The following is a 20,058-nucleotide window of genomic DNA, read 5'->3' on the forward strand; positions in this document are numbered from 1 at the left end:
ATTTGATTTCTGCCTGTTTTTGAGAGAAAGGAGATGTGCTATGCTGGCAGACATGCAGGATGCAGCCCTAGAAGTAGAGTCTAATATCATCGCTGCAGAGAAGCTAAAAAGTCAAGCTGACAGAAGGAGGCAGAGAGGTCAGGCTTCTACTTCTTCTGCTTCATCTTCAGAGCCTAAATTAGATAAAATGACTAAGATGATAGAGTCATTGGCTGCTGAAATTTCTAAGCTGAAGGTTGAGAAAAATTCAGGAAAAACAAGGCAGTAGAACACATTTGCTCCAAGAAATCAGAATCCATTCAGAAGAGCAAATGAGCAGTTACAAATAATGCATAGGGGTGAAGAATCAAAAGAAGAACAGAAAGTTAAAGCTCCCTTCCAAAATGTAGTCATGGAGGAGGAACAATTTGAAGAAGATGAGGATGAAATTCATTGCATGGAAGATAAAGGCAGTGCTGCATTTTTGACATTGGCTGCTTATGAAGAATCATTGCTGCAAGAACAAAACAGTAAAGAATGGGATAGAGAAGCTATCCTACAAACTGAACAGTAGCAGAGATCTAACCTGAGGTCGAATGCAAAAAATGTCAAAGAGAATCCTGTCCAAAGAGTTGTTGTCCAAACAGAGTCACAGAATATCTGATAGAGAAGACCAGCAGCTGATCCAATCATCCTCAAAGCTCCAGATCAAGAGGTAAAAGGTTCTAATAAATTATCTTCTTCTTTTAGCTTTGGATCAGAAGTTCAGAATTTGAAAATATCTGTGCCTCTGGTAGAGTTGGTGAAGAGTGAAGTATTTAGAAAGCCTATCCTTGAAGCTCTTGAGCTAGAAACCACACAAACCTCCACTGACTCTGTCAATTTGCAAGATGACAAGCCTGCCATTGTGCTTAGCCCCATGATTGAACCTGCTGATAATAATTCTCCATTTTTTTATGTCTCTTTGACCATTCATGACAAAATCCTCCACAACTGTCTGCTAGACACAGGGGCCAGCCACAATTTGATGCCTAAAGGTGTCATGGAAGAGTTAGGCCTTGACATCACCAAAACTTATCATGATTTATTCTCTTTTGATTCAAGGAAAGTGAAATGCCTAGGATTGATTAAGGATCTGGCCATTACCTTAACTCAGCTGCCCATGAATAGTATGATGATGGATATTGTGGTAGCAGAGGTCCCTCCTAAGTTTGGCATGCTACTGTTTAGAGGATGGATTAAGAGACTAGGTGGGACATTACAGAATGATTTATCTTATGCTACTGTCCCAGTTTTTGGAGGAGAAAGCAGGAGATTGTACAGAGAAGCACAACTGGCATACATCATCAGTGATGAGAAGAATCCTACCAATCATCCCATATATGCAGTGGACACTGATTTTGGAGCATGTATTCTCCAAATAGAAGAATCTCAGAAGGCCTCAATGCAGCTCAGGAAACCAACAATTCAGGCCAAAGAAGAGCAAGGAGGTTGGGTCTGGGAGATTTTCTTTGATGGAGCATGTTCCAGAGAGACTGCAGGAGCAGGGGTGGTGCTAGTGTCTCCATTAAAAAAAAGCATTCAGCTTTCTTTTAAGCTGGTTTTTCAAGTCACAAACAATATAGTAGAGTATGAGGCTCTGCTGTTGGGCCTTAATGCAGCAAAAGACAAAGGAGTCAAGAATCTGAAGGTATTTAGAGATGCTGATTTGATCATTCAACAAGTAAATAAAACATTTCAAGCAAAGCACCCAAGGGTGAAAGCATACAGAGATGAGGTATGGAGAATCAGAGATTCTTTTGATTATTTCTGTATTTCATACATTCCTAGAGCCCAAAATCAGCTTGCTGATTCTCTTGCTGTTTCTGCTAGTCTATTTATCCCTCTAATGCCTCTCAAACTAGTTTATGAAGTCCAAATGAAGTATAGACCATCCTTGCCTAATAATGTCCACCATTGGAAAGTTTTTGATGATGATGATGAATTAAATAAGTTCCTTCAAGTCATTGATGAATTTTCAGAAGTGCAAATTGACCAAGAGAATGATGCCTTAGAAGAAAACCCCCAGTCCCAGCTTAGAAATAAAATTGGTAAAAATAGCATTGTCCAGCTTCCTAGCAATCATATTTCAAAGGGTTTAATTCCTCTAGAAAGACTGTTTGACCAAAATGATGTGCCTTGCAAGGCTGCCCAAAAAGAAGACCAATCTGCAGTTTGTAAGCATGACATAGGAAGTCCAAGTCAGCCTAGATATGTAAATTTGTCCACTCATCTGTCAGCTGATCAAAGTGTTGAATACTGCAATTTAATAAGGCAATTTGTTGATGTGTTTGCCTGGGAGTATAGTGATCTGAAAACGTATGATAAAAACATAATTCAGCATAAAATCCCTTTGGAGAAAGACACCATTCCTTTCAAACAGAAGCTGAGACCAATAAATTCTATGCTTCTTCCTCTGATTGAAAAAGAAATTAAAAAGTTGTTGGCTGCCAAGATCATAGTTCCTCATAGATACTCTAAAGGGGTAGCCAATCTAGTGGTGGTGAGGAAGAAGAGTGGAGAAATCAGACTATGTGTTGATTTCAGAAATTTGAATAAATGCTCCAAGGAAGAAAACTATCCTCTACGAAAGATGGAGCATTTGCTGCAAAAAGTCTGAGGAGCTAAATTCATGTCTTTCTTGGATGGATTTTCAGGCTTTAATCAGATTGCTGTGCACCCAGATGATCAAGAAAACACTGCATTCACCACTCCTTGGGGCACTTTTATGTATGCTAAGATGCCTTTTGGATTGATGAATGCTGGAGCAACCTTTTAGAGAGCTATGGATATAGCATTTGTGGGGGAGAAGGATGAATTTGTCCTCATCTACCTTGATGACATAACAGTATACTCCAGCAGCCATTAAATCATTTGCAACATTTAAAAAAGGTGTTCTTGAAGTACAGGAGGTTTGGAATTTCAGTCAATCCTAAAAAGTCACAATTTGCTTTAGATGAAGGCAAGCTGTTAGGACATGTTGTTTCTGCTACAGGTGTTTGAATTGATCTAGAAAGAGTAAAAGCAGTGCAGGCCTTGTCTATCCCGAGGTCAAAGAAGGATATTTAGTCATTTTTGGGCAAAATTAATTTTGTAAAGAGGTTTATTCCAAACTTTGCAGAATTGGTGAAGCATATTACCTCTATGTTAAAGAAAGGGGCAGAAATCAAATGGACTGATATAGCAAGAAAATCATTTGAGTCTATTAAAAAGGCTATTATGGAGGCTCCCACTTTAATAAGTCCAGATTACAGCAAAGAGTTCCATATAGTTTCTTTTGCCTCTGAAGATACCATTACAGCAGTTCTATTGCAAGCAGATGAAGAAGGTTCAGAACATCTAGTAGCATTTTTCAGCAAAAATTTGAGGGATGCTGAACTAAGGTATGATATTATTGAAAAACAAGCATATGCCCTTATCAAATCATTGAAGGCTTTCAGAGTTTATATTTTGCATTCCAAGATAATTGCATATGTACCCTCTGCTGCAATAAAAGATGTCTTAACGCAACCTGATGCTGATAGAAGAAGGGCTAACTGGATTGCAAAGCTTATTGAATTTGATATAGAATTAGAGCCCACCAAATTGGTCAGAGGTCAGGGTCTTGCCAAGTTATTGGCTGAAGAAAATTGCATATCTTTAGATATTGATTTCCTGTGCACAATTGCAGAAAATGGTCAGGTAGAAGAAGAGGAAGCAGCTGAACCAGGTAGAAAGCAGTCAGTGGCCGAGAATCTAGCTTCTTGTGATTGGTATTCGGCAATAGTGAATTTCTTGCTAAAGCTAGAGTTTTCTTCAGGGTTTACTCAAAGTCAAGCTAGGACTATAAAGCTTAGGGCAACAAAATATTGCATTAATGAAAATCTGCTCTACTGGAGGGATCCATCTGGAGTGCTTTTGAGGTGTCTAGACAAAGAACAGTCAATAGAGGTCGTGCAGCAGTTTCATTCCAGCATGTGTGGAGGGCACCATTATTGGAAGACTACATCCCATAAAAATCTCAGAGCTGGATATTTCTGACCCTTTTTATTTTTTGATGTATTTTTATTTGTTAAATCTTGTGACAGGTGCCAAAGATTTGAAGGAAAACAATAGTTGAAGTCCCTGCCCCTAAAACCAATTCATGCAAAAGGTCCTTTTTAGCAGTGGAGCTTGGATTTTATTGGAGAAATAAATCCACATTCTAGTGGCCAGCATAGATGGATATTAGTAGCCATTGATTATTTCACTAAGTGGATTGAAGCAATTCCTACCAGAAAGGCTAATCATAATGTGGTCATGAAGTTTTTGACAGAGAATATCTTCAGCAGATTTGGTTGTCCACATAAATTAGTCACAGACAATGCAGCAGCCTTCAGGGCAAAGGAATTGGTGGAAATGTGTGATTCAATGGGTATTAAACTTGTTCATTCCACCTCATACTATCCTCGAGTTAATGGTCTAGCAGAATCCTATAATAAAAGCCTGATAAGGATAATTAAGAAGCTGTTAGAGGACAACAAAAAAAATTGGGATTCAAAGCTCAAGTATGCACTGTGGGCTGACAGAGTGACCATTAAGAAATCCACAGGCATTCTCCTTTCAAGCTAATGTATGGTGTTGAAGTTGTATTCCCTATTCAGCTAACTCTCCCTGTGGCAAAATTCCTTCAAGAAGAGCAAAATGAGGGAGAAGAAATGGCAAAGAGGATCACTGATTTAGCAGAGGTACATCAGATTAGAGAACAGCTGGTTGAAAAGGCTGCGGCACATCAGAGAAAGACCAAGGAAGCCTTTGACAAGAAGGCAAAAATAGATAATTTTTAGGTTGGAGACTTGGTTTTGAAGTGGGATGCATTGAAGGAAAAGAAAGGCAATCATGGGAAGTTTGATGCTTTCTGGATGAGCCCTTTCATTATTTCACAGATTCAAGGGAAAATCACCTTCATACTGAAAAGTATGAGAGGAGAAGCAGTTTTTGATGGTCCAGTTAATGGGCGATTTCTAAAAAATTATGTTGTTTAAGGTCTTTTGGCTTTAAGGGCTATAAATAATTTGTTTTTATCAGTTTTGTGCAGGCAAAGTAGACTCCATGCCCAATGGAACACTAGGAATTTTGGCTAATTTGTTTTCAGCCGGAAAGGCATTAATCTGCAGGTTCTTGAGACCTCACAGGGAGGATCTCATCCCCAGAAGGAGCCAGTGTTAGCTCTGCTATACAATGAGGATTTTTATGGTCAGAGACAGGCTTGGTCTGCTTGGTTGTACTCAAAAGGATCCAAGTATGCCCCAAAAGTCTTCAAAATCCTCTTAAGGATCATTCAAAGTCAAAATCGTCGCAAGAGGAGAGCCCTTGGAAGAGCGTAAATACACTATCAAGAGGCAAAAACACTCTAAAACCATGAAAAAACCCACAGGCGCAGGCTTAAACAATGGTTGCACAGCAGCCGTTAGATCTGGCCGATCAATGGCCTAGATGTAATCGACAAATTGCAATTGGCGGTATTGGCACAGACAGAAGGAGCATTGCGATTGCGATCAACGATGCAATGTGGACCGTTGATCGCATGCGCGGATCGACTACCCACATCGCATCACTATATCGCTATCGGCAAAATCCAAAGGAGGACTTATGGAGGGGCACAGGGCACTGCCGATCAGCGATCGCCGATGATCAGATCGGCGGATCGCATCGGCGGAGACCATGGGGCCCAACCTTTACATGTATATGTGCACGATGCGACGAAACCCGGACCCGATGGGTTTCTGGAATGAAATTGTTTAAATATTTGAAGTCCGGAGGGAGGCCTTTTTCATGTATTTCCCGTGTTTTTTCAAGTATTTCAGGGAACAAAGGGACCAGGCCGAGTGCGACATGCGACAATGACCTGAAGGGCAGACCCGATAAAGGAATTAATCATGTTTATGGACTTTTTGAAGTCCAAAAAGGACAGAGAGGAGTGGGAATTCTCAGAATTGTTGTGCTTTCTGTTCATAACAGAGAGAAATCACTACCCACATTTTAAAGGGATTTCATAGGCCCGAAGAGCCATTCCACCACAGAGCAGAGGTCGAATTAATGATTAAGCAGTCTTGGAGCCATAACACGTGCAGCTAGCCCGCAACAGAAGTGGTCCAAGTGCATTTCCTCCTCAACAATCGCATTTAACCGACAATATGGCCGAGAAGGAAAAGGACATGCCTCGAGCAGATCACAAGCATTTATCAGTTATGGAGCTCGTTTCATATTATACTCCACTTGTTCAAGAAGGACAATAGAACATCCGAGAAGATCAAATTCATCCACTACAACAAGCAATCGCACTCAGACTCCATTAGAGAGTTAAAGCGGTTGGTGGTCCATTATGACCCCTCCACGCTGAGAACATCAGAACGTTTTTGTAATCAAACTCTATACATACCCAAAAAGACAATGTAATCAAGATTGATGAATGTTATTCTGATGTAAGGTTAAACTTCTGGAGACTGTAACTACCGTGATACCTGTAGTGTCTGGTCTTCATTTTCAGCTAATGCAAGTTTCTTTTGCTGTTAATTGCTCACTTTCCACTTCTTCTTTGTTCCAGGCTGTGCCCGTTATGCATTTGTTTATGTGCTCTTGATATTTAGCATTAGAGGGGCTGTCATCTCACCTCTGTGTTAGAATCTAGTTAGTATTATTGAATGTGTATGCAGGTTTCTGTTGTTTTAATGCCAGAGAGCTGTCATCCTATTTGTGCATTAGGAAATAGATTTGCAGACCTCTTACTGGTTGCAGCTGGCCATCACAGGGTCCTGTGCATCTGCTGGTGTGATTAGTATTCTCCATTTCACCAAATCCTCACATTGTGAGTAATTGGTGGTCTAAAGCCTTGTAGTCTGGGGGTGTTCACCCATGTCTGCGGTTAAGCATAGTATAAGTGGTTATCTGGCTTGAATATGCATCATTTCCTTTCATTCATCCACCATTTTCCAACATTTTTGTTGAGTTTGTAATGTTCCCGAGCATCTTTGATATACAACCTAGGAGAGTTTCTTGGGGTGATAACATGTCCATCATTACCATGCTGTCCCATTGCTGCACCAATGTCCAACAACATTTATCTACAACATGCTATGCATTGCTGCTCCTATTTGCACTATGTTGCATTGTACAACATGTACTCACACTGTACATCATGTACCCATTGCTGCTCAACAAACTGATCCAAAACAGGTCAAATATTTGACCCAACACATGACACAACTACTGCTCCAAGTCTGTTGTACTGCTGTCCCTGGTTAGGGCATGTGCATGCTGCAACAACCCTTAAATACCTACACAAACAATCTCCCTTTTGCTGCTGCCTAGTCTTGAAGAGGTGTTGGCACCCTTGGTTGCTGTCCTGGGCATAGATAGCCCCTAAATAGCTCCACGTTGCCCTCCAAAGAGAGTTAGGATCTGCAGCCCACCTACAGCACCATACGCTGCCCTTCCTTCAAGAATTCTGCACCCAAGATACCTCCATGTAGGTTGAACCAACCTCTCGTTGCCTCGACCCTCTAGGGAGCTGTCTCAACCTCCCCTCACAGCAATTCGACCCGCAAACATACCCTAGAAATAGCCCTAAAACACCATGTTGTTCTGTCCCTATTCGCTGGTTAGGGCATCCTTTAGACAACGAGTTAGGGAGCCTCTTTACTGCGGTTAGGATCACCCTTTGGACAACATATGAGATGAGGGTTGTCTTCCTTGATTGCATAGAGGATTAGGGCATCTCTTCTTCCCAACATGACTGTGTCCTAGATCTAGATCATGCGTAGAGCTGTCATGAACTAGGGCTCAGTTAGGCCTGCGTTTAGAGTCTAGACTTCATGCTTAAGCTCCTTTCCTCCTGCGTCTAGGGCTTCCTCCTCTTAGACTTCTCTTCCACTAAAACCCAAAATAAGTGGACAGAAATCAAGAGTGAAGTGTGTGTACAAATGACTATCAAGTCACCTCATTTTATACTAAAATGTTGAGCACACGTGGGGGTTATTTGGTTGTTGGCTGACCTTGACGAATTGTCCCATAACACAATTAAATTCATATCTCCATGAATACTTATCAGAATCGGATGATCTTTAGATCAATCCTACACCTCTCGACAAGAGGGATCCAAGAAAAATATCAGCTGCCATAAATAAGATGACCCACATGGAGTTTTGCCCTAGTTTCCAATTTTAACACTCCCTCTAAACTAGGGAGAACTCCATCTGCTGATCCATCTGCCAGACTATACTATCTCTGCCATCAGTGCCCTGCACTGCTCTACTCTGCTCTGCTGAACCATGAAGAAGAAGATTCAATTGAGAATGTCTCATACCATTCTCTACTGACCCGAAGTCAATCCCATATGAGGAGAGTGTGTCATACCACTCTTATTGATCCCAGATTAGTGCCAAGAGAGAGTGAGTTATATCACTCTTACTGACTCGAAGTCAGTTTCATTGATTTCAGATTGATATCACAAGAGAGTGTCTCAAACCACTCATACTTACCCGAAGTCAGTTTCATTGATCCCATATCAATATCAAAAGAGAGTGTCTCATACCACTCATACTGATCCTAGATCAGTTCGAAGAGAGAGTGAGCTATATCACTCTTACTGACCTGAAGTCAGTTCCAAATGATCCCAGATCAATGTCGGTCATCCTAGCATAGGGACTACCATAGATACACGATTCTTCCATCAGTACTACTATGGTCCCTAACCCCATTTCCCTACTCATTGGCCAAATGAGAGGTACTTCCCATGAGTCCCAGACTGCATGAGTAGGATGCCTCGACAGGGGAACCAATCATCCTGTCCAGAAGTCGCCACGGGGTATCATAGGGGAAGGCTGAACCATTCACCCTGAACACAGCGCACCATTAGGGGAGGGTGAGTTGCCCTATGGTCGCTTGTTGCTCCAAGAAGTACCCCAAGCCCCTCGAAGCTCCCAGAGCTCAATGCATGCATCATACATGATCCTCATAAGAGGGTCTCTCAACGAGTCCAAGTTGTTCTAGAAAGTCACAAATTTGACCTTTCCTCTGGGCTTCGACAAAATGTCTGGGACCTGCACATCAATCCCAATGCGATGGAGCCTTCTTGCTCATCGATGTACCATATCCCAGATAAAGTGGTAATGTCTATATGCTTGGAGCGATCATAATACACAAGATTCCTCAACAATCGAATCCCCCTCTCGTTGTCACAGAAGATCACGGTGGTATTCATCATGTGACAAACAACTCAGTGAAGAGCTTCCTCAACCAGGCAGCTTCACATGAGGTCATACTTGTAGCTATGTATTCGGTCTCAGCGGTGCTCAAAGCAACCATCTTCTGCTTCCTGCTCATCTAGGATATTGAAGCAGAACCAAAGAGAACCAGCGCTCAGAAGTGCTCTTGCAATCCTCCACACTACTTGCCCAGTCAACATTCGAATAATCACACAACTTTACACTTCCAGCAGTGTATCTCAATCCATGAGAGATTGTGCCTTGAAGATATCTCAGAAGATTCTTGGCACCAATACAATGAGGCTCAACCATATATGAGATCAACATGCTAACTGCAGAACATATATCCGGACAGGAGTTCACCAAGAACATCAATGCTAGTATGAGTTTATGAAACTCAGAGGCATTTCCAAAATCAGGTCCGACATCACTACCACATAACTTCTGAAAGTTAAGCTCCATCGAGGTGGTCACGGGCTTGCAGTTCATCATTTCATATCTCGAATCCAACTCCCTCTTACTTTTGCAAATGAGAGGGTATGCACCTGTAAGAAAGAGGTCATCCTCATAAGGTGCCAGTATGAGAGGTCTATCATCCACAACCTTCAAGCGATGGTTTGGATCACTTCACTCCTAGTGAATCTTAGCTTCTTTCAACAGCTATCAATCCTCTCATATTAAGCCCGGGGTGTTTTGCTTCAAGCCATAGAGGGCTTTCTTCCACCTGCATACATGAGATTCCCGATCATGAATCTCAAACCCCTTGGGTTGTTCCAAACCTATGGACCTGCTACATGAGGGGAATGGCCCCCTTGTAAGATTTTCCTTTGGTACATCTCGGACATGTACCTTCATGCTCTTCTTGAATTCAGGTATCCTTGTCACCGTCTGACTCACATCGGGTAGGGCCCCATAATGAGCATACCTTCGGTGCTATAGATGAGATGTGTCAACTGACATGGTCCCCAATGGACTTCCTGCAACTTGATACAAATTGCCAACCCTGAATAAAAGCATCTTTGATAATTCTATTTTCAAACACGTACCTTTCCATCGATGAATGCCACCTTGAAACCTTTGACTTCCATTACCGAAATGGACACTAGGTTCTTCTTGCGATTAGGTACATAAAGAGCTTCTTTTAAATGAATAGAGTTACCCTCATTCAATTGAGAGGTAACATTCCCTACACCCTTTCCGAGATAGGTGGCATTGACTTTAAGTATAATACCATGATTGTTTCCATTTCTACCAAATTAGAGAGAGCACCTTTCTATCTGATGAAGTGCCTTGAAGCACCACAATCAATAAGCCAGATTCCCAAAGAGTCTAGAGGAGAGGGCCAATATAAGATAATGCTTCTTTATCTTATTAGAAACAACATTTGATTTTTCATACCTGGGGTTCCTTGCTTCTTTTGAAGAGTCGGCCATTTCCTTGATGACCTGCATTACCCGACATTCCTCCGATCATAGAAGATGTTCCTGGAATGATTGTTATCTTCATCAAGTGATGTGTCCCTACCATTTAGACACTCCTTAGAATAATGGCTGAACTTATTGCAAACAAGGCATCTGCCTTTCCTTCCACCCTTAGATCCAGACTTCACATTGAAGTGATCTTTAGGTAGGCCATCAGATGTGTTCGCTGTGCCGCTCGGATAATATTCTGTGCTTCGACTTCACCCTTGGTGAATTTGAAGAGGGATGAGGAATCCATTGAGCCTTTTGTCCTTTCCCAACTGTCTTCGGTGGTTGCTCTTTCACTCTTGCTTGGGCTTTGTGTTCACCTCAGCTCTGATACCATGTTAATTTTAGGTATGTTCTATGCTTAGAGAAATTTATTTCAATTTTCAGAGTTAGCTCAATATCTTTTTCAGATTGGCAATCACATCAGCATAATAGTAAATTACAGATAGAAAATAAACATAAATCGTAGAAGACAAGCCAAGACAAGAGGGCACAAGATGTGGCGCTAGCCAGGGACAAACCCCAATGTGGGGAGACCCTTGATCAATTCTTCTTATATGTTCTTCAATAGTTCAGCACATAGAAAGAGAGAGATAGTACATATACAATAGAAGTCAACACTTTGACTTATCTAAATAAGAGCATAGATCATCTCTAAGAAGATGATACATGAAGTAGCTGAACTCAGTTGAAGACATGCTGCTTCAACTGATTCTCCAAGGTGACTCCAACACTTATCATTGTGTTGCACCACATCATCATGCTGCACCTCACTGTGCTGCACCATGTTGCAGCCGTCATCACTATGTTGCATCTCATCATGCTTCGTTAATCATGACTATACCCATCACTGTACTGCTGCACTATGTTGAGCTCTTCATTGCACTATGCTACACCCAAATGCATGCTGCAATACCTCATCATCTTGCTGCTGCAATACCTCATCATCTTGGTGTTGCAATACATTCTTGCTGCTGTTATATGTCCATCATTACCATGCTGTCCCATTGCTGCACCAATGTCCAGCAACATTGCTCTACACCATGCTTATGCATTGCTGCTCCTATGTGCACTATGCTGCACTGTACAACATGCTATGCATTGCTTCTCCTATGTGCACTATGCTGCATTGTACAACATGTACTCACACTGTACATCATGTACCCATTGCTTCTCAACAAACTGATCCAAAACAGGTCAAATCTTTGACCCAACACACGACACAACTGCTGCTCCAAGTCTGTTGTTTTGTTGTCCCTAGTTAGGGCAAGTGCATGCTGCAACAACCCTTAAATACCTACACAAAGAGTCTCCCTTTTGCTGCGGCCTAGTCTTGAAGAAGTGTTGGCACCCTTGGCTGCGCTCCTTGCCTCGGCCCTCTAGGGAGTTGTCTTGGCCTCCCCTCACAGCAATTCGACCCTCAAACATACCCTAGAAATAGCCCTAAAACACCACGTTGTTCTGTCCCTCTTTGCTAGTTAGGGCATCCTTTAGAAAACAAGTTAGGGAGCCTCTTTACTGCGGTTAGGATCACCCTTGGGACAACGTATTAGATGAGGGTTGTCTTCCTTGATAGCGTAGGGGATTAGGGCATCTCTTCTTCCCAACATGACTGCGTCCTAGATTTAGGTCATGCGTAGAGCTGTCATGAACTAGTGCTCAACTAGGCCTATGTTTAGACTTCATGCTTAATCTCCTTTCCTCTTGCGTCTAGGGCTTCCTCCTCTTAGACTTCTCTTCCACTGAAACCCAAAACAAGTGGAGAGAAATCAAGAGTGAAGTGTGTGTACAAATGACTATCAAGTCACCTCCTTTTATACTAAAATGTTGAGCACATGTGGGGGTTATTTGGTTGCTGGCTGACCTTGACGAATTGTCCCATAACACAAATAAATTCATATCTCCATGAATACTTATCGGAATCGGATGATCTTTAGATCAATCCCACACCTCTCGGCGAGAGGGATCCAAGAAAAATATCAACTGCCATAAATAAGATGACCTACATGGAGTTTGGCCTTAGTTTCCAATTTTAACACCTCCCCAATGAAATAATTATTAACCAAGGGATGTCACAGGGACAATCTCAAGCACAAATGTAGCATCTTCCATGTATGAGAGAGAAATCTCAACCAAAAATGTAGCATCTTCCATGTATGAGAGAGAAATCTCAACCACAAATGTAGCATCTTCCATGTAATGAGGGAAATACTGCACTGAATTATGTGGCCAACTAAAATCCAGTGTTGTAGTGCACTGAATTATGGTGTTGTTATATGTTAGATTGCTTTATTCCTTCATACTACTGGACTGTACTTTAAGCTTATTGATGAGATCGTCATGCAGACTTATTCACATATATGATGATTTTTAGAAGTTTAAAAAATAATCAGATTCATTTTTTTGTTTAACTTGAAAAATGTAAAAAGAAAACCATATATGTATGTATTCAATCTTCGACATTTAAATCAGAATACTTTTGGGTCAAACATGAAGTTGGAAAAAATCTGTATTGGTTTTTATGTTTGAATATACGAAGTTAGAGTGGATTTTGTTTATTTGTTTTTATTCAACTCAATGGTGAGTTTTATCATATTTTTTGAATTGACGAATTTTTTTTCCGAATCTTATCTTCCTTGTATTCAAACATGAATCTTTATAGTGGATTTTGTTTATTTGTCTTTACTGAACTCAATGGTGAGTTTTATAATATTTTTTGTATTGACAATTTTTTTGCGAATCTTATTTTCCCTGAATTTAAACTTGAATACAAACTAGGTGACTTAACACACAGATAATTTGTTTTCCTATTTAATGATATAGATCAGATAGTAAAGATCCTTATTTAACGCTGTATGTGGCACTTTATTGGATACTTTAGAAATGTTCTATTTTATTTCTTTTTGGGATGTGTGCTAACAAGGAGATGTTAGAAGTAATATTTGTATTCCATTTATCACTTTTAATGTTTATATTCAATGCAGAGTATCCTCCAATCAGCAATGTGAGGTCAACATTAAAGATGCTGCAGTTGAATTAGGCCCATTCAGGCTTCCCTTCAAAAGCACTTCCAAGTTAACCTTGGACTTCTTGTATGTACCATCAGTCTGTATTCTTCATTTACGTTGTTCATGTTCGCAAACAGTTGTATCCATTACAATTTTTTGAATAAGGTAGCCATGCTGCATGCAGGTATGTAGATGACAAAGTCTGTATTATGCGGGGAGACAATGGGTGGCTATTTGTCCATGCTCGTGATGATGTTTCTAACTAGTATCATGCCATCAATGATTGTTTTTGTGATTGTCACCTATTTTCTATATATTAAGTGAAAATATCTTCTTTGTATGTGTATTTAGAACAATATTTTCTGGTGACTGGTATCTGAAATTGAAGGATTGCAGTCACTTTCAATAAAATATACATGAAAATGTCTATTTTTATTTTGTTACAAAGCAGGAAGCTGAAATGCATATGGAAACTTCAGCAATGACACTTTCTGTACCTGAGTTTGTGGAAGTTAGCATGGATACGAGGGTGTGTGCATTACTATCTAGAAAAAGAGTGAATGGACGCTATTAATGATAATTCAATGCAAAGTATTGTCAATGAAAGTTAGATGATGAAACAAAATCACTTCTCACACTAGAGGGCATGCATTTTGGATCTAAGTTGCATTGAAACTGATACGGATACGGGGTTTAAAACGGATATGGCAAAATTTAAAAAATTCCGGATACAGTATGGCAAGGAAATGGCATATATATATATATATATACAAGAATTTCATATTGCCATTCATCTTTTAGAATCTAGATTCTATATCAAAAAATACATAAACATCATCATGAATTCAATATAAACAAATCATCGTCATCAATTCAGCATAAACATTGTTATCATCATTAGTGATTATTATAACATTCAACATATTATCATCATCATTAGTAATGGAATCAGAAATGCTACAGCGTTTGTGCTTTCGGATCCAACTCCTTCAAAGAACGTGTCATGCATGGCAGATGGTATCTATCTTCCTTGCATGGCATTTAAAAGGCCCATGGGATCATTGGGATATTCCGTCAATACCTGTTTGAACATTTCAATCTTCTCAACATCAGCTTGGTCCCTTGACTATATGTAGGCAAAACATTGGGTAGAGAAAATTTATTATATTGGAGGGATTAATGAAAATCAAGAGCAAAATCAATGACAATTAACAAAACCTCAACCAAACTGAAAATTAATTGCTCAAATAAATCTCTTTACGAAGACATTCATCAAACCCTTCTATTTGCATTTTTGAACATCTATATTTTTCTTAATAAGAATCCTTGATGAATATATGGAGTGTTGTTGTTTCTAAAGACTTAGAAGAGACGTTATGAGATTGTTTATAGTGAGTTTATTTGTTGATTTTGGGTAGTGTTGATCACTACGTGTCAACTACCCATAGCAGTACACCCCCTTTTTTGCAAAAGGGATAGCGCTTAATCGATGTGTCCATGCCATTCGACTTCCATCATCAACCTGATCGTGTTATGTTGTAAACCCAGTCTGCATGTGTAAATTGTAAATAATCTTAGCAGATATGAGTCATGTATGTAAATTACCTAGGTGAACCTAATTTTCTAGTGATAATCTACGTTCTGGAAGGTTTTTTTGTCTCACCGATCCATAATCAGCAGAGTTTTCCTTCAGCCTAACCCCAAAGCCGGAATGAATTTTGTCATTAGAATCTTAGGGGAATCCTAGTGCGTTGATCTGCTAGATTATATTTGGTTGTAGAACTAGGTGGTCTATGAGGGTCTATGTCAAATGGGTTTTCCCCCTTGAGATGTAAAATTGTAAAAGTCATGATGTAAAGTGTCTTGAGGGTTAGAAAATGTTTTAATCCCCTCATAAGTCCTAAGTCTTAGGTCCTAGGTGATTTTTCCAAAGGCTAGATTCGAGGATCCAAAAATAAAAATAAAAAAATAGATAAAAATAATAATAAGATATAAATAATAAACAAAAATAAAATAAAAATTAATTAAAAAAATTAAAAAATAAATAAAAATTAAATTAAATTAAATTAATTAAATTAAAAAAATAAATAAATAAAAATTTTAAAAAATAAAAAATAATAATAAGTCAAATTTTTGAGTAAATAAATGCATAATTTTCATTTTTTAATATATTAAAATACATTTAAAAATTCAATGGATGAGATTAAAAGAAATCTTGATCCTCATCGACGGTCGAGATTAGTTTGACATGGATCACTCGAACTAGCCATTGGGAATTTTTTATTTAAATAGGGTGCTAGGGGTCATTTGAGATGAGATTGGATCTGAGAGTTTGGTGCTAAAGAAAGCTCTCTTGTAGTTATTTTTTGTGCAATAAAGAAAGACTTTGGGGTTGAAAATCTTGCTGGTGTTACTCTTCTGGAAATGTTGTAAGATGATTTATTTTTTTGCATAATTTTATTTTCAGCCATTGATAATAGCTTGATGAAGATTGATTTAGGCATAATGGCAAATCCAACTATTTAGAACCTTTAATTTGTAATTACTGTAATTATTTAGTTGGTTCTTAGGGTTTCATTTTTTTTTTTGCATTTTCAGGTTCTAGCTGTTTGTTTTCATTGTTTTCAGGTTGCAGGTACAAGTTTTGAGAATTTTTCATGGTTTCTATCAAGCAATCTGGAGTAGAAAGGATTTAAAATTTCAATCAATTTTCTGGACTAGGGGTCTACTACCCGTGTTTTCAATTTTCACTGTTGCCTGGGGTTTTACTGCTGTAGAAAAATTTTGAATTTTTTTTAAGAACAAGTTGTGGATTTGATGCTTCAACATTTTTTTCTCTGCGTTTTTTCTCTCAGCTATCCTCACGCAGCTCTTCCATTCCCTCATCCACGCAGTTCTATCTGCGTCTTCTCCTCCCTTCACCTTATCCGTGGAAAGCATCTGTGTTTTCTTTTCTACCTCTCCACGCAAGTCCACAACCTGTAGACTCTCAGCCTACGTCAAAATTACCCTTATTGCTCCAATTGTTGTGGCTCATACCTGCTCCGTCCATTTCCATTCTGCCGAACCTGCAATAACAAAACAACAAATCCATCCAAATATGCATCCCTTCACCTGCATATCCACGCTTTTCACCAGTGAACTGTCAAATGTGGCTTTGATTTCAGCGCATTCCTCTAGCCGCATTCTCCTCGACAGTTGCAATTTTTCACGTGGATTTGTTTCAGCATTCCTCTGTTTGCCTTCATCCCTCTTTCCCACGCTCTTACCTACCACATATTACCTCTCTGCCTACGTCTTTGTTCTGGTTCCTCCTTATTGCGTCCATTTCCATGCATGCTCATTCCCTCCACACTCCTTTTTCTTCACATCTAGCTCCATCGCAGCTCCAACTCCAACTCTCCCCACGCGAATCCTCTTGCTAAACGTTGCCCACGCATCCATAAGCCTGCTCACCGCGCGCAGTCCGCCCATACGCAGCTTCCCTAACCTGCAAAAGCATAATAAAAACAAGTGTACGACTTTTTTTTAATTTCATTGTATATACATGCTGTACGATTAGGGTTAGTTTGATTTCATTGTTAGATTAGATCAGATTTCTTAGGTTTTATTTTATGATAGGAGTATCGTTTTAAATTTTTGATTTAATTTAATTTTATGGTATCAATTTTGTATTTAGAAAATATAAAAAATCAAAAATAAAAAACTATAAAAATCATAAAAAATTATATATATATATATATATATATATATATATATATATATATTCAATTTTCTTTACATCGTAGGTTAGCATTGGTGTTTCTTTTTTTTTAACTATGAGTTTCATTTAGTTTAGATTTTAGAGTTAGATTTAATCTTAGTTTAAAGATTTTCGATTTTTATTTTTATTTTTAAGTTACAACGTAGTGTTAGAATTAGATTTTAGTTAGGTTTCCATTTTAAATTTGTTTCATTTTAGTTTTGGAAAAAGAAATTTAATTTTTGGTTTAGATTTCCATTCGATTTTCATTTAGCCGTTGATCCATTTTATTCTTTTTAGCTTAGGTTTTGTTTAAGTTTCATTTTTTTAGAAATAAAAAATGATAAAAATAAAAAAAGAGTAAAAGAAAATAAAAATAAAAAAGTTTTGTTTTATTTTCTGAGTTAGCGCTAATTCATTTTTTTTTATTATGATGTATATACTTTATTTCTTTTAGTTAGATTTTCATTTAGATTTTTGGATTTTGCTAATTAAATTTAATTTTGATTTTATTAAGTTAGATCTTAGTTTTAAACTTAATTTTTATTTTATTTTATTTTTATTTTTATTTTTTTTATTTTTCTATAGTTTAGAATAAAAATAAAAATAAAAATAAAACAGTTGATAACGTGTTAGCTTTAGATTTAGATTAGTTTAAATATTTGATTTTTAGAGTTAAGTTTTATTTTTGGTTTAGCTTTTAGTTTAGTTTAGTTTAATCTTTATTTTAATTTAGTTTAGTTTAGTTTTATTCTTGGTTTTAAAATAAATAAATTAAAATTAAAAATTAAAATTAAAATTTTTCGATTTGATTTTTTATTTTTAAATCATAAAAGTAAAAAAAAAAAACTTTTAGGATTTAGTTTAGTTTAGTTTTATTTTAGAATAAATCAAAAATCAATAAAAATAAATTAAAAATAAAAATAAAAAAAATTCATAAAAGGTTAAAAAGTTTCTTTTTATTTTTTAGACTTTAGTTTAGATTAGATTTTATCTAGGATTTTAGTTTTGTTTAATTTTTAGACTTAAAATTTTATTTAAAAAAAATATAAATTTTTTTTTTTTTTTGAAAAAAGGCTAATTAAAAATTGGAAATTCTTTTTAAGTCTTTTTTCTGTTGTGGTGAAGTTAAATGTGCTTAAAATGTTTATATCTGGAGATTAACTATTTGAAATCTGATCAGCATTTAAAATTTCGCGGTTGTTTAAAGCATTTATTCTTTAGAAATTTAATTGTTGGATCATTATTAAGGCGTTGTGCGTTTGTTGAATATCTTACATCGCTTGGGTTATTTAATGATAAATGATTATTTTACATGGTCTATACTTCTGCATCATTTAATAAATAATCATTTAATCATTAAATTCCATAAGGCACTGGTCTAATAACTTAATAAAATCAATTAAGTGATTGTTTCCCCTCGTGTCTCCCATCCCAACTGGTCTACAGTTGGTCATCCATTTTCCCATAGGGTCTACCCCCCTTAGCCGCGGGAGACAGGCTTAAACGGAGAGATCGAGGATCAAGGTGACAGCCCCCAGTCTGAGCGTTGTCATGACAATCTGTGCGACAACAGGTAGCATCAAATGTGTGCTAGCTTCAAAATTCTGTGGAGGGGCTTGAACACATGAGATCTCCAGAACCCATAAATCGTTTGGAGAAATTCCACCTGGATGAGGAGTTATTAAAATAATTAATATTTTTAATGGGTTCATAAGTCTAAACTTAGGAAAATAAAAATATTAATGTGTATTAATAAGAATATGGGTGAGAAACTTATAAGTGACAAGGATCAAGCCTGTTTTATTCTTAGCCATTGATTAGGGACTTAATCTCGGCCGTTGATTCGTCAACAGGAAAAGTATAAGAGAGGGCTTAAGGGTCAGTTGGAGAGACATTGAGGAGAGATCAAAGAGTTCAATTTTTCTGGGGTGAGGTTTGTTGAGAAAATCGAGCTAGTGATTTGAGTTGCAGTGGGAGGGGAAATTTGGCAGAGGGACTTCAGTCCAAGGCTGAGAATACATAACAGAGAGGCAAAGCAGCACCAAGAGAGACAGCGCAACTCTAGAGAGGCTGACACAAAAGCTAGAGGGGCTGACGCAGGTCCTTAGAGGCAATGTTGGGGTTTCTCTGTGGGGTAGAGAGAGCAACAGTTCAACATATCACCTTTTGAGCAAGGAGGCTCACTGGGAGGGTGACACAACTCCTAGAGGAGGTGACGCAGTTCCAACGTAGAGCTAGGAGCGACCATCACTACCTAGCACTGGGGACAACAATGTCATCTATGGGGTTTGATCATCCAGTTGCTGGATTCGTCAAAATATCTGTCTCCGAAGAGAGGTACTTCTGCCAAGTTTATTCTCTGTTGGGTGAGCTAGATTTGGCACCCTATTTGTATTAATAAATCTGCTTAATAATACAAACCCTCTATATGCTACATTGGTTTTCCTGAATTGGATTTTTCCGGGAACGATTGTCCAAAAATAACAGTGTCCCTTTTGTGATTGTCTCAGTTTATTTCAGTTCATGATCTGTATGGATGTGTAGTTTGCAATAGTATTTTTCATCTATGTTTAAATAATTAATTAACTTTTTGA

At 38.2% G+C, this 20,058-nt stretch overlaps 1 protein-coding gene across 2 annotated transcripts in view; it reads left to right on the top strand.

The window, feature by feature from the left end:
* LOC149234834 (Plastid-lipid associated protein PAP / fibrillin family protein) overlaps nt 1-14,202 on the top strand; it is a 197,822-nt gene extending 183,620 nt beyond the window's left edge. Inside the window, exons 10-11 of one of the 2 annotated variants that reach the window (XM_089461248.1) lie at nt 13,696-13,803; nt 13,889-14,202. In XM_089461248.1, the coding sequence (XP_089317374.1) occupies nt 13,696-13,803; nt 13,889-13,985 (205 nt within the window). In that variant the 3' untranslated portion in view covers nt 13,986-14,202. The remainder of the gene's footprint in view (nt 1-13,695; nt 13,804-13,888) is intronic. The other variant, XM_089461249.1, reaches the window with a different exon arrangement.
* The last annotated feature ends 5,856 nt before the right edge of the window (nt 14,203-20,058 follow it).

The sequence above is a fragment of the Pinus tabuliformis genome, chromosome 8 (genome assembly GCF_031772625.1).
Source record: "Pinus tabuliformis cultivar Carrire ecotype Pingquan chromosome 8, CPIR1, whole genome shotgun sequence".
NCBI lineage: Eukaryota > Viridiplantae > Streptophyta > Pinopsida > Pinales > Pinaceae > Pinus > Pinus tabuliformis.